General features: G+C 36.6%; 1 protein-coding gene across 1 annotated transcript; it reads right to left on the reverse strand.

Annotated features, from left to right (window-relative positions):
- Window positions 1-4,535: 4,535 nt before the first annotated feature.
- Window positions 4,536-13,737, reverse strand: LOC137734824 (putative polygalacturonase). The gene is made up of 4 exons (XM_088697402.1): window positions 13,621-13,737; window positions 7,103-7,420; window positions 4,772-4,871; window positions 4,536-4,621 (listed from the first exon to the last, which is right to left on the reverse strand). The coding sequence occupies exons 1-4, from the start codon at window positions 13,735-13,737 to the stop codon at window positions 4,536-4,538; spliced, it is 621 nt and encodes a 206-aa protein (XP_088553528.1).
- Between the last annotated feature and the right edge of the window lie 1,474 nt (window positions 13,738-15,211).

Below are 15,211 nucleotides of genomic sequence, written 5' to 3' on the forward strand. Positions count from 1 at the left end.
TTTACCGCTCGTTTCACGAATTGTTACTTTTATGAGACAGTCTTCTCGTCGTTAGGGGGAGATAAGAATGTTAACATTCCTGAAGAACAACGTGAATTATCGTGGACAACTCCCACTTTGTCTCATTTAGATCCCTGCACCGCTCAGTTTGAAACTGAAGTGCAGCGCATATTAGATCTTTAGAGTATAGCTCAGAGCATGCCAGATGCTTTCACCGATCTAACGTGAATGACAAGATCACATATTCTAGCTGCAAATGTGCCTGCAAAGATGGATGTACCAAATATACGATAGACTTCTCTCTTGGAAGCCCGGGAAACCAACTCTGGTGATCCACGTACATGAGTGACTAGCCAATCATCTGCCCCTACACAAAAGTGTGGTAGACTTTTTGGTTCAAAGGATTCACAACTCTGGAAGAAGAAACCCACGACATAGGCACTTGAACATCCTACCGTGAATCCGATTGTCGCTTATTCATTATATCCAACTCATGAGAAAATTTTAGATTACAGAAGCGTCCTTGAATAGACAAATCCACCTTCTGAGAATCGTGATATTTTGGTCTATTATGCTAGCTTAGATGACGTTTGGTGTAGAAATGAGATGATCGTCGACAATGCATTAGCATATGTAGTAGCTACTGAGATCATGTTGAGCGATGACATTGAACCCCGTTCCGTTGATGACTGTCGACGTAGAACCAATTGGTCAAACTTGAAACAAGCAATCCAGGTCGAACTTAACTCGCTTGCGAAACATAAGGTGTTTGGGCTTGTAGCTCATATTTCTCCACATGTGAAGCCCGTTGGCTACAAGTGGGTTTTCGTTCAGAAGCGTAATGAGAAGAACGAAATTGTGTGTTACAAAGCTCGTCTTGTTACCCAAGGTTTTTCACATCGCCCTGGGATTGACTATGACGAAACTTATTCACCCGTTATGGATGTGATTACTTTTCGTTAGCTTATCAGTTTGGCAGTTTCTGAAAAACTGAGTATGCAGCTGATGGACGTAATAACTATGTATCTCTATAAGGATCTTGATACAGAAATTTATATGAAAGTTTTCGAAGTACTTACATTGACTGGATCAGATATTTCCAAACCCCGGAACACGCTCTCAATTTGGCTGAGGTGTTCACTCTACGATTTGAAGCAATCTGGAAGAATGTGGTATAACCGTTTGAGTGAGTATTTGACTAGTCAGGGATATGTGAACAATGCACTATGCCCTTGTGTGTTCATTAAGAAGTCACATTCTGGTTTTGCGATAGCTGTAGTATATGTCGATGACATAAACCTCATTGGAACTTCTGAAGAGCTCGCAAGAACTGCTACACACTTGAAGTCAGAATTTGAGATGAAAGATCTAGGAAATACTTGATACTGTCTCGGTCTCGAGATAGAGCACTGTTCGAATGAAATCTTAGTACATTAAATGAACTACACCCAGAAAGTGTTGTACCGCTTTAACGAGGATAAAGCGAAGCCTTCGAGTACTCCTATGGTCGTTCAATTGCTAAATGAAAAATGAGATCCATTCCATCTAAAAGAGGATGCTGAAGAGATTTTGGAGCCTGAAGTTCCTTATCTAAGTGCAATAGGCGCTTTATTGTATATAGCTCAATGCACTAGACAAGACACCTCCTTCGCTATTAATCTTTGGCAAGATACAGTAATGCACCAACATGCAGACACTAGACTGGTGTTAAAGACATTTTCCGTTACCTTAAGGGTACTACGAATCTGGGCTTATTTTATCACTATGGATCCTTGAGTGATGCTGCACCCCCTTATCTCTAGTCGATTCTCGCCTTGTTGGTTATGCCGACACATGATACTTATCTGATCTACATAAAGTGCGCTCTTAAACGGGTTATGTCTTTACCATTGGAGGCACCGTAATCTCTTGGAGGTCAACTAAATAGACCTTAGTTGCCACTTCGTCTAACCATGTTGAAATTCTTACCTTACATGAAGCAACTTGGGAATGCTTTTGGTTGAGAGCAGTTGTGGACCATATTCGAAGTTCTTGCGATCTTTACCCTGTCGTTGATGTCCCAATGACGATTTATGAAGACAACATAACATGCATTGAACAGCTTAAGAAGGGTTACATCAAAGAAGACAACACCAAGCACATTGTGCCGAAGTTCTTCTTCTCACATCAACAACAAAAGCATCAGTAGATTGAAGTCATGCATATCCATTCACAAGACAATTTGGCCGACGTCTTCACCAAATCACTACCAAAGGCGATGTTTCAGAAGCTTGTTCAAGGAATTTGTATGCGTAAACTTTCTGAGTTGTAAAATTGCTAGTTCTTTTTGGAATTGTGTCAAACTCAGGGGGAGTATCCTGAAGTATACTTGCTTGATCTTAATGTACTCTTTTTCCCTACGATTAGGAACATTTTTCCCACTAGATTTTTGCTATCTAACTAGGTTTGAATGAGGCACCCATTTTGGGTTGATCATATCCTTAATGACATCCCATAGACATTTCATTTGACTTTGCATTACTCACACATTTTTCATTAGACTATGGATTTTGTCCTTACTTGGGTTTTGCCATAGCCATAGGGTTTTTTGTGAGACTTACTTCCTAATGCAAGTTCCTACCTTATTGAGAATAACATGTTCCTAGAATCAGTTCCAACGTGTCGACTTCCTCAACCTCTACATGATGCCGAATCTATTTGAGTATTTACACATTCAAGAGGGAGTGTTGTAAACTTTCTAGTTTAATTGTGATTGTGTAAATCCTAGATTTGATTTGATTCAAGTTATTCTTTCCTATATGGACTTGTATTCCTTGGGGATGAAGGATTTATTCTCCCTCTTATTACTATGAATAAAGGCACTGCGTAGGAGGAATAACACACATTCCTCTACACAATTCTACAAACACATCTCTCTCTATTTTCTCTCCCTATGCCGCCGGCCCCCTTCCTCTGTCAGATAAAATAGGCTATAACATAAAGGCATATTGTTGGAATAATTGGGTTATTTGAATAAGTTATGAAAAAGTTGAATATTTAGGTAATTCTATCTTTCCTTGTCCCACAAGGATTAGGTCTCTTTTTTTTTTTTTTTTTTTTTTTTTCTTCTAGTTAATTAGAATTTTCTTTTATGTTTCTTTATTCATTAGATTTCCAATCACTACTAGAATTAGGGTTTGATGTCTATATAAAGCATTTTTTTTTGTTACAAAGGGGTCCAAAGTCCAAGCAGAACTGTTAAACAAGGTAGAACATCAGCCCAAAAGGCTTATACAAATAGCCCGAGTCCTAGCAACCCTGGAAATATCATCTAGAAGTAAGCTAACGATTGAAGGAGGAGGATCATCCAACATAACATAGCCCAAGTCCAAAGAAAAATTCAACTTTGTTAAACCATCAACTACCATATTCCTTTCCCTATATAAAGGTTTCTATTGGAGTTAATTGCAGATTATTCATATATTTATTAATCAAATACAGAGGATTTAAATTTATGTTATTGGATTTGGCACTTGTCGATCCTTCTATCTTATTTGTCTGCTGCATTACATTGTTAAAGATGCTCTCATGACCACCTGTGAACCGTTGATGCAAGTGTCTGTGTATTACAATACATCAATGACTTATAGTCATCTCACGTATGCAACTATACTGTATTCGCTAATCGCTCTTGTGTTAGATATGTGGTTAGTAATGTCCTACAAATGATTTAATTGGTAAGAGTACACCTGACATTCGTATCGTGTTTTTCGTGTTTGTGTCGTTTTTGTGACGGATAATATGACCAAACCCGTTACTTGTTAAAGAAAATATATTTTATATCAATAAATAATGAAAATAAAAAGCACAATTTGACCCCAAAAAAATGGAAAACATAATACTAAATTAGTATATACATATCATATTGTCACATAAATATTATTTCAAAAACAAAAAAACAAAAAAAAAAAATTGTTTTTCACATTTTTCAGACTAGTACATTAATGATTATGAACTTTATTTATTTTGAACTCTCTTAAAAATACCATTCGTGAGGGTTTGTATGGTTTTAAAAATTCAAATGACGATTTACCATTCCTCAAAGCGTAAAGGATGCAATCACATTTTGCCTATAGTATGCTATAAAAATAATAAATAAATAAAACTTAAATTTTTTTTTAAAATTTATATAGAATAATAATACAATAACACATATTTATTATACATATATACATATATTAGTTTTTTAGTAGTTAAAAAAATAAAATAATCAAAGTAACTTTTTTTAATGTGTCGAAATGGGTTACCTGCATGTCACTCTCATGTAAACTTGTTAAGGATCCGTTATTAACAGGTTTTTATCGTGTGACTCGATAATAACCCGATTGGTTATCGTGTTGACCTGAAACCTGTTATTTTCGTATCGATTACGTGTTGTGTTAATAGACCGTGAAAAAAATTACCATGTCTAGGTAGGAGTATATTTGGTTACCTGTTGTAAACAGGATGAACATTCCATGATGGAGAGTTTAGGAGAGTGAGGTTTGAGATTTCGATCAGGTAAGGGCGGTGTATTTTAGCTTCTTCTTGTGGAACTGTTGCCACCAGAACTCACCTTGACCATCAATTGTGCCATTGTCACCTACAATGATCAAGGGACCTCAATAAATTTAGTCCTTTATTCGAATTCAATAATCAGGATGGTTGCGAAATTAACAGTGCCTAGTCGATATATGCGTAAAATATATAATTAAAAGGTGTAGAGTTAAATTGAACTAAATAAATTAGGTACCTATAACAATGATGTCAGTGAGATTTGTTCCCCATATGAGATTGGTGTACCTTCCAGCTGCGCGTCCCTTCCACGGCCATAAGAGCAACTCTAGCGGGAGCTGGAGCCCGATGAACCAGCGACAGAAATGATCCAATAGCCCCAGCAATCTACTCCAGCCTATGGGCAATGGGGATCGGGGGAGGCCCGAATGAGAGGCCCGGCTCGAATTGGTGGCCCGAGAGCCTAAGGTCACATGATGCAAGGCTGATATTAGGATAACGTCAATCACATTATAAAATTAAAAAAAAATGTAAACAATTAATCAAAAATAAAAAATTTTAAAAATTAAAAAAAAAATTTAATTTTTCTATAAATATCTTATATTTATCTTCCACCTTACACCACAATTTTATATTTTCTCAAATACTTTGGGTTGTAATTTCTTATTTAATGAATTGTGGTACAAAGAGACAGATTAATATCATATCCAAAATTTGATTTTATTATTTTTTATTATTTTATAAAATAAAAAATACTAATATTTTATTGCCCATTGCCATTCCTATTCAGTTTAGGGGTAGAGATGTAAAAGGTAGTTAATGTTCATTAAAGGTAGTTATTGTTCACTGTGGAGATTCAATAGTGAGTTGCCTTTGGGGGTCTTTGCAACACTGGAGTTGCTCTAAGATGGGAGGGGTTTGAGCACAGGCCGCCATTCATTAATGTCCTAAAACACATTTCATCATTTTGAGTTAATATGACAAAACAAACCACATTATCATTACATCATTCTGGATTTTTTGATGATTACTACGTGCTTACGTTTAAAACTACGTCATTTCGGAATAGTTAATACTAATTCCTACAGTGACGGATCCAAGATTTTAAACTTGAGGGGTCCCAATAGTAAAAGTCAAAAAATTTGTATACAAAAATAACATTTAAAATTTAAATTATAGTACATTTCATTTATAAATCATACGCATAACAACATTAAAAGCTATAAAATCCTAATTCAAGCATCCACTAATGAGATTTCATAGTCTGAAAATAGTATATGATATCTTCATTACCAATACATGAAAAATCATTTTCTCAATGTAAATAACTAAGTTGTCACTCAGCCATTGATCTCCCATTTTCTTATTCTTACAATACACTATTAATAATTAAAAAAAACACAAAAACACATACCAATTAACCAATAAACAAAATTCCAATAATCAAATGAGTATGCAAACATAAAACTATCAATAATAGACTATAAATCTCCATCAATATCTAATATAATTTAATTGAGATTAGATTAGAATACCGAAAAACAAACTTCAATTTTGAACCAAGTGATGATGGTTTGGAGATATGAAACAAATTGAGGTATGATATTGGAGAAAAAAATAAAAATATTGGGTGGGATTTAGAATGTTAGGGTTTTGAAAATTTTGGGAAATGGAGATTCGGTGAACATGTAAAAATGGGGGCATCAAGATGTTGAAAGTAGGATGGGACTATGGGGGACGAGCTGGGGGCTGGGGAGTTAAAAACAAAAAAAGGGACTAACGGCAGCGTTTTGCCAATTGTTTTAATCTTTATGTATTTTTTTAAAAGATTAAAAAAATTTACCAAAACAAGCGTTTTGGGCCAGGGTTGAAAAAAAGAACATTTCTTTCTTCTTCACCCAGTCGTCTTCTTCGTGGAGACGCTGCCGTTGCAGCTTGCATATGCCTTCCTCTTCCGATCCGGGGGGTCCTCAAAAAATTTCAAGCAAAGATTCAAGGTCGCTGACGGGTCCGGGACCTCTCAGATCCCTATATAGATCTGCCACACTGCTTATAACACTAGTTTCTTAAGTTAGTGATTTTAACATTTAATTAACTCTTTTTTTAACATCATGCATTCTATCGTGATTTTATTTTTCGATAAACTAAAATTCTACACATTTCATGTTTAAACTACTGTGAAAAAGATTTGAACTTGGATAAGAAAATAACACACATACTCTAACCAATGTGACTATGCTACCCATACCTTCAGACTAAAACCCTAACCTTAAACTCCAAATAATACTGTTTTAGACATAAATTCGAAATCAACACTAATTGAAAGTCTAATCCAACATTCTAATCCCTTTAATGTAACAAAAGAAAAATCTAATATTTTGTAAATAAGTCCCTTTATCTCAAATAGTTTCAACATGATTAAGCCGCACAAATAGGAAATAGGAAATATATATGTGAATATATATGCATGTTTGGGAAAACATGAAAAAAACAAGAGAGAGAGAGAGAGAGAGAGAGAGAGAGAGAGAGAGAGAGAGAGAGAGAGAGAGAGCTGAGAAGCTAGGAGAACAGCATCCTTGTGGAGATAGAGAGTGAAATGGCTGGTGAGGTTGAAGCTCCCAGTCAACCACTTCCCTGCCGGAATAACAAGCTGCGCACCGCCCTCTGTTTCATATTGGCTCAGCTGACTAATGGCGGCCTGAAAGGCCTTTGTGTTTGATGTCTTTCCATCTCCAACTCCTCCAAAATCAGTGAGTGAAGCACTGTGAGCTCTGCAGTTCATTGCAGTGCACTCGAACGATTCAAATCTTTGGACTTTTGCTCTTCTGCTCTCAACCCTTCTTAGCATGGCCACCACAAGAAGTACTACTAGCACTAACTTAATCACCTGCAAAATTAGGAAACAAATAGGAAATAGAAGGGGAAAAATAAAATCCAATTAGCATTTTAAGTTTTTGTTATGGGGAATGATTTCCGCACTCCATTTTAACCTCATGCACTCCCTATATTAATTTTGCCATTTGATTCTTTGTTAATTTATTCAATCTAATGGCTAGAATGCAGAAGATTAAAAGGGAGTGTAGAGATCTCTCTGCTTTCTTATAACTGATTTCCATAGATTAAAATGAAAAAGAAAAAAAAGACGAGTCACTTAAATTTGGAGATAAAATGCATAAAATATTAATGTTTGGTTGGTGAGAAAATGCAGGGAAATGAAATTAAGGAGAGAAATATGGTTTGAAGTTTTACTTGGGTTTTCATAGGACTCCTCCCCAACAGCTCCATTCGGGAAAAGAAGGTAGCTTGGAATTTGTTTTAGTTGTTGCGGAGAATAAAATAAATGGAGTATTTATAGGGTTAAGGTTCAGTTGTGACAAAAATGACATGCCTGATGACACCAATGAAGAATGACGATTATAACAGTCTCTCTTTAGAAAGTTTGACAAAAATGACATCATAATTTATTAAGTTTGTTTCTTGCATGAATAATCTATTCGCCAAAATTCTTAACAAATGACCTGACCATAAGCGAGTTTTCTTTAATGTACCTTAAAATAATAATATCGGTGTATAACCATTGAAAGAAAAATTATGTCATTTTTCACCCCTAATTTATTAGTAATTAATTAACTAGGCATACAATAACAATTTAAGAGCATCTCTAAAAGTGATATTAAAATGTCCAATCAACACCAACGGTAAAAAAATAGAGCAACAATGTTTTCCAACTGAAAAAACCAAACCTAAAATGGCATGATATGGATTGGTAGCCTTAAACCTTGGTGCCAAAATTGACAACAACTTCAATTTTTTTAAAATTGATTATCAAATGCATTTTATTAATTTTTAGTATTGTTTTTGGTTTTAAAATATTTATTATAATAATTTATTGTAATAAAATAATATTTTAATTTGACATATCAATAGAAAGCAAAAGTTAAAAATATCAAAGTGTTACATAAACTGCCAAATTTTAGTTTTATATTTAGAATTTGACCTCTTCTAACACCAACGTTTTGCAGCTCATGTATTTTTGTGGTTTGGAGTCTTTTGACTACTGCGTTGGAAAGTAGTTAGCGGATCCCACTATTCATGCACCTTCTTGAAATTTGCATATGTTCATCCAATCTCCTGGTCTCTTCACTTTCACCCGTCTTACTTCAGCCTAGACATGGATTGGTTTGCTATTGCTATTGCCATTGCCATTGCCAACCCACTTCATGGATTCACGGGTCACAAACTGGTGGCCCCCACATTAACTTACCCCATTCGATATTGTGAATTCGTAATTAGGTTACCATTCCTCTTTTTCCTAGTTAGGTTAAGAGACATCTGCATTTTTGTCTACGTATCTCTGTATATATATGAAATCATCATCTGGACATTTGTTCATATAATCTGTACATTTATGGAATCTCATGATCTTAAGTTTGACGTTAGGAGAAAAAACTTAGTTGGAATTTTCATGACACGTATTGAGTCTTACAATGTAGATAAAACTTATAAGACATGATGAAGTTGTAGGTCACATTGCTTTATATGCGTTGATGATGAGTTAATATTATATTATACATATTATCCTAACTTTAGTTTATTTTGGTTATTATTTTAGAAGAATTTGATACTTTAAATTGTATTTTTAATATACAATTTTCAACTTCCTTTAGGGAAAAATGTGATCAAATGGATGATTTTTGGAGTAATTCCAATTGGAGGACGTTTGTGAGTCGCTTAGCTTGATCGTGTCAAAATATCAGATTTTTTTCACAAAACGGTTATTTTCTGGCGATGAAATAAAGAAGTAATACGCATTGTTGGAAAGTAACGTTTTTGGGCTTAATTGTGATTTTTGGAGCCCAAGATGACTTGGGTTCGTGGCATTCTGAAGAAGTTTTCAACATATTCCAAGCCTTAAATCTAGCTATTTTGGGACGGTTTTGGAGCAGATATAGGTTTGTTGAGGCGCATTTCTTGATCTTGAATTGAGATGATGAATTTCGTCAAGGGTCGGTTTCAACATATTCCAAGGCTTGATCTTCAATTGAGATGATGAATTTTGTCAAGGGCCGTTGAGGCATATTTCTTGGACAAAACATTTCTTCAAGGGCCGTAGGGGCTTGATCTTGAAAGAAATGAAATTTTTTCCTTCAAGGATCGTAGAGACTTGATCTTGAATGAAAATTTGAAAATGGACAAATCGGCACATACGTATTGTGCGTATTTGATTTTCCATAATCTTTGGCAAAATACATTTGGTGTATTTTTTTGAATTTTTTCCTTGTGGTTGTAGGAATTTTTTTTTTTTCCTTTTCTTAGGTAGGAATTGTAGGAGTTTGAGATCCTCTTGTCCCACATTGGTCAACAGTATTTTTTCACTAGCCTTTATATAGGCTTATTCCTTTTTCTTAGTAATTAGAACTTGGACCATTTGGAAATGGATTGAAGGCTTGGGCCTTATGGTTGTGTGGATTAGACTTGAATATAATATAGCCTAAATACAATTATACAATTAATATAATATAGCCTAAATACAATTAATATTAATATAGCCTTGGAATTTAAAATTAATCAAATTCATTAATTTTAATTTTCGGATTAAGTTTTTTAATTAATTTATTAATTAAAAAACGTTTTGATTAAAAGACACATCTATTAGAAAGAGTTGTACGTTTTGATTAAAAGACATAGCTATTAGAAAGAGTTGTGTACTTTCAAATACACTGAATAGGTATTTGAAAGGGTGTGAAACAGCCTATATATTTGCAATCACAGTATCCAAGTGACAATCATCTTTTCTTCCTCCTTGTCTTCCGTACAAATTTCCAGAGAGTAAACACACAAAGCAATTCGCTAGAGTTCTATAATCCAGTGCGGGTTGTAGAATTAGGTAGTTGTATCCTGGTCGAGTAGACGTTGTAGAACCACAAGCACACGAGTGGGACGAAAATACTGTTCGAAGGACATAGCGTTTTCGCTAACCTCTACCTTCAATTCATTCAAGTTAGTATCATTTTAATTTTTTGTATTTATTGTGTAATTGCATTATGTATTGCAAGTATTTATGAATAATAAAGTATAAGTATTTCGGTTCTGTATTTCTGTTATTTTATTGTTTCTAAATTGTTCTCCAACAGGAACCTCCTTCAATTTCCTTCAAAATGTTGGAAAGCTTTGGTGATTTCCTTCAAAGTTTTGGAAAGCCTTGTTGATTTCCTTCAAGATTTTGGAAAGTTTGTATGATTTCCTTCAAGGTTTTGGAAAGCTTTGATGATTTCCTTCAAGGTTTTGGAAAGCTTTAATGCTTGTCCTTGGGTAAGTAGGATGTGCATTTTTTCCTTTCCATTTCTTTTTCCCACGGCAAGGAAGGTGTTTTTCCTTTCCCTTTTTGTTTCCTCGGCAAGGAGGGATTATTTCCTTTCCCCTTTTGTTTTCCATGGCAAGGAGGGGTTCTTTCCTTTGTTGTTTTGGAAATTTTGATAACCTTTCCTTTTGTTGTTTTTTTTTTTTTTTGTTTCCTTTTCTTCTCTTTGATAATTTTTGTTGCAAAAAACAGCATGCATTTCCCTTGTTGGTTTGGGAAACATGTCATCTGATTTGCATGTCAAGTTTGAGGTCGATTTCTCTTTTGGAAAATTCTGTAAAAATATAGGAAACGTAGTTTTATCTCTTATTTTTTCAGGCATATATCGTACACCATTAGGAAAAATCGGGAAAGCCTTCAACTCATCATTTTCCTACAGCTGTGCAGTTCTAACGGGAAAACAACTTCTGTGGGATTAACTTTGAAAACTGGAACGTTTGGCTTTAGGGAAAATTATGAAATTTTGACAAAACAATCATCAGCCTCTTAGCTTCCTTCTCCAATTAGTCTTGCATCAAAATTCCTCCGGAAAGTCGAATTATCACCAAAAATGTCCTGCTTGCACAGATTGGCTAAAACTTGCCATTTTTTGCTTGGAATTTGCTTCCTTGTTTTGATTTTTCTTTTGCTATTTGGGTATGTATTTCCCTTATAGCATTAGGAAACAATTGACCCCTATTTATAGGACAATTGGGTGTGTATTTTTTTCACAATTCACATCCTTGCAGTGTGCTTGCAACTGTGCTTTGCCGTGGGTTTTGCTTGCTTGGAGCTTGTTGCAGTGCGTCACTTCTATCGTGTGGTGTTGTGCAAAAGACTGCGGAGGGTTTGCGTTGTGTAGTGCCTTTTGGTCACAGTTTTCCCTCGGTGGTGATGTTGCCATGCAGTGCAAGAAACTGCTTGTGTAATCGCTACGGGGTTGCGTAGCATTTTGGTTTTCTTTAGTACTGTAGCGTGTGTTGAAGGATTGTCTTGTAGATGCCCTATTTGCCGTGCAGTGTAAGAAACTACTTGTGTAATCGTTGCGGGTTTGTGTAGTGCGATTGCGTAGCATTTTGGTTTTCTTTGCTACTGTAGCGTGCGTTGAAGGACCATTTTGTAGCTACCCTCTTTGCGTGCTCTTCAAGCTTTTGTGGTTGATTTCTTTTTGTCATGGTGACTTTGTTATCATCATCCTTCAACGCTTACGAGGTTTGTCTTGCATGTCTTTTGCTTTAGTGAAGCAATTTTTTTTTCTTCTTCTTTTTTTCTCTTGCCGTCCCACCTTGTGCTTATGTTGTCTTTTCTTTTTTTCTTCATTGCAGCCATGGTATTTTTCAAGTGCTTTAAGAGCAATACCATCACCATTCTTGCGAAGAAAGACAATTTGCAAGATAGAGGAACAACATTGAAGCTTTGTGCGTTGTTAGCTAGCCCTAAGGCGCTTGTTCTTATTGCGAAAGACAACTCGATGCATATCAAGTTGTGGTTTTCTAAAGTATCTTGGGAGGTGAAAGATTTGGTCGACCAACTATGAAGAAAAGGGCGTGTAGATCAAAGATTCTTATCTTGAATCCTTCGCACCATGTTCATGACAATTCACCAGCTTCGTTTGAGCTTCTTGGCGATCGCATCTGTAGTGGAGTTATGACTTGGAATAGCACCTTGTCGACTACTGGAGAAGCCGTCTTTGTTTTTTGCTCATTTTGTAATACGGTTTTGTAGCCGAATTTTTCCTTTAAAGAAATAAAGTATTCACATTCTTGAATTTGCTCTTTATTCTTCAAAGTGTTTGTGTTTTGTTGATGATGTGGCTGTACTTGAAGTTTTGAAGTTTTGAAGTTTCAAGTTGCCTACATACCCAAGGTTGAGGAGGGATCAAGTCATGACGTAGTTCAAAGGAGTGATGGATTTTTGATGGTTTTGATGATGATTTTGATGGTGATTTTGCCGTACACAATTTATGCTTTTGCGGGCCATAAGCGTTGGGTGTCTTCTTTTAAGCTTGTGTGAACAAGGAGCATTGAGTGTCGCCTTTTAAACTCGTGCGAACAAGGAGCATTGTGCCATGTGGAGTTTAGGCTCGTGTAGGTGAGGAGCTTTGTGCTGTGTGTAGTTTAGATTCATGTAGGTGAGGAGCTTTATGTCGTGTGCAGTTTAGGCTCATGCAGGTGAGGAGCATTGAGTGTTGCCTTTTAAACTTGTGAGAACAAGGAGTATCGAGTGTCGCCTTTTATGCTCGTGCAAACAAGGAGCATTGCTGCCGTGTGTAGTTTAGGCTTGTACAGGCGAGGATCATTGCTTGTTTGTTTTAGAGGTAGTAATGCTTTAAGAATCTACCATTGATGGGACTGATCTTTAAGCCATTTTCCACCATGATTAAGTAGGCTCCGTTGGTGTAGACCTCTTGTATTACGTAAGGTCCATCCCACTTTGATGTGAACCTTCTTGTTGAATGCTTTGGATAGCCGTGCTTGGTAGCATTCCAAGTGTTGTTAAGCTTCGAGCCTCCTTTCATCAAGTGATTCCAACTCTTGTAGTCATAGCTTTGCATTTTCCTCTTCAATCAAGCCTTCTTGTAGAACTATCCTTAGTAAGGGGATTTGACTTTTGAGTGGCAGGACAGCTTTTATGCCATATACGAGAGAATAAGGCGTAGCTTGGGTAGGAGTCCTATGTGTCGTCTTATATGCCCAAAGTGCTTCGCTTATTCTTTCGTGACAATCTCTCTTTGTTTAACTGATCACCTTATTCAAGAGGTTGCACAACGTTTTGTTAAATGATTCTACAAGACCGTTGCCCGGAGCATGATGCATAGAAGACTTGTGCTGCTTGAATTTGTATTTCTCGTAGAGCTCGTCCATGAGTCGATTGGAGAACTATTTTCCGTTGTTCGTGATGATGTACCGAGGCACACCATATTGGTGGATGATATGCTTATTGATGAAACAGATGAAGTTTCGTTCTTGACTTCCCTTAGGGGGTACGGCTTCATCCCACTTAGAGAAGTAGTTTGTTGCAGCTAGGATGTAGGCTTCTCCGATAGATAATTTTGGTGTGATTGGTCCCACGACGTCCAATCTCCATGCATCAAATGGCCATGAAGCAACCGTAAAATGTAATGGCTCAAGTGGTTGGTATATGAAGTTGGTGTGGAATTGGCAAACTTGGCATCTTTTGGCGTATTCCAAGCAATCCTTCACCATGCTTGGCCAGTAGTAACCCATTCTTTTAAGCTGGAAGTGTAGCTTTGGTCCAGATTGATGTGCTCCGCATATGCCTGAGTGTGCTTCTTTTATGACTTGATTGGCCTCTTCCTCACCTAGGCATCTTAGAAGTACTCCTTCAAAAGAGCATCGGTATAATGTTTTTTTGTAGTAGATGAAGTGAGGTGCTTGTTAACGTATTTTAGAGTGATGTTTAGGATCTTCCAGAAGCTTTCCATGCTCCAAGTAGTCGATCAGTGGTTGTCTCCAATCTTCAGTGTCGACTGGAAGTATCGAGATAACGTTTGTGTCATCTAGTAGTATTTCAATGACGACTGGGATCACCCATCTTTGGCAAACTGGCACGTCTGTAGCTTTATCTTCTTTTAGCGCCATACTTAAGGTTAAGCTAGCGAGAGCATCCGCCGTTTGATTTTCTTTTCTTGGCACATGTTCTAGCCTCATGACCTTGAACTTTTGTAGCAGTTGAGTTGCTAGCTAGAAGTATGGGATGAGATCATCTTTCCTCACTTCATATTCAGTCAAGAGTTGATTGATTATGAGCTTGGAGTCGTCATACACTTTTAGCGTTGTGATTTCTATGTCGATTGACATTTGGAGTCCAATAATCAGTGCTTGGTACTCAGTGACGTTGTTGGAGCACAGCTCGCTTAATCAAAATGAATGAGGTAGTATTTGTCTTTGTGGTGACATTCATACTACTCCTGCCCCCACTCTATTTGCTCATGCAGATCTGTCGAAAAACATTGTCCACGTCGATAAGATGTCATGTAGAAAACCTCCTCGTCACGCAAGTCGTTCGAGATTTTCCAATCAGCTAGGATTGGATGATCGACAAGGAAGTCTACTAAGGCTTGTCCTTTGACAGCTTTAGTTGAGATATAGACGATTTCATGTTGGTTAAGAAGTAACGCCCATTTAGCTAGTCGTCCTGTCAAAACCAGCTTGGACATAATGTACTTGACCGGGTCGGCTTTAGTAACCAAGGGGATGGTGTAAGCATGCATGTAGTGTCTAAGCTTTTGGACAACAAAGACTAAGGCCAGACACATCTTCTCGATTGGTGAGTAGTTAAGCTCGGCACCAGTGAGAGTTCTACTTAGGTAATAGA

The sequence above is a fragment of the Pyrus communis genome, chromosome 7 (assembly GCF_041283825.1).
Source record: "Pyrus communis isolate YQ-2024b chromosome 7, ASM4128382v1, whole genome shotgun sequence".
In the NCBI taxonomy this organism is placed as follows: domain Eukaryota; kingdom Viridiplantae; phylum Streptophyta; class Magnoliopsida; order Rosales; family Rosaceae; genus Pyrus; species Pyrus communis.

What these genes read in the sequence shown, in the direction of transcription:
- LOC137734824 (XM_088697402.1), bottom strand. Translation starts at nt 13,737, where the DNA reads ATGGACGAGCTCTACGAGAAATACAAATTCAAGCAGCACAAGTCTTCT. An exon ending in TCTATCTCCACAAGGATGCT is followed by an intron (nt 4,872 to 7,102) that starts GTTCTCCTAGCT and finishes ATCGGGCTCCAG; the next exon opens with CTCCCGCTAGAGTTGCTCTT. An exon ending in CACTGACATCATTGTTATAG is followed by an intron (nt 4,622 to 4,771) that starts GTACCTAATTTA and finishes TGATCATTGTAG; the next exon opens with GTGACAATGGCACAATTGAT.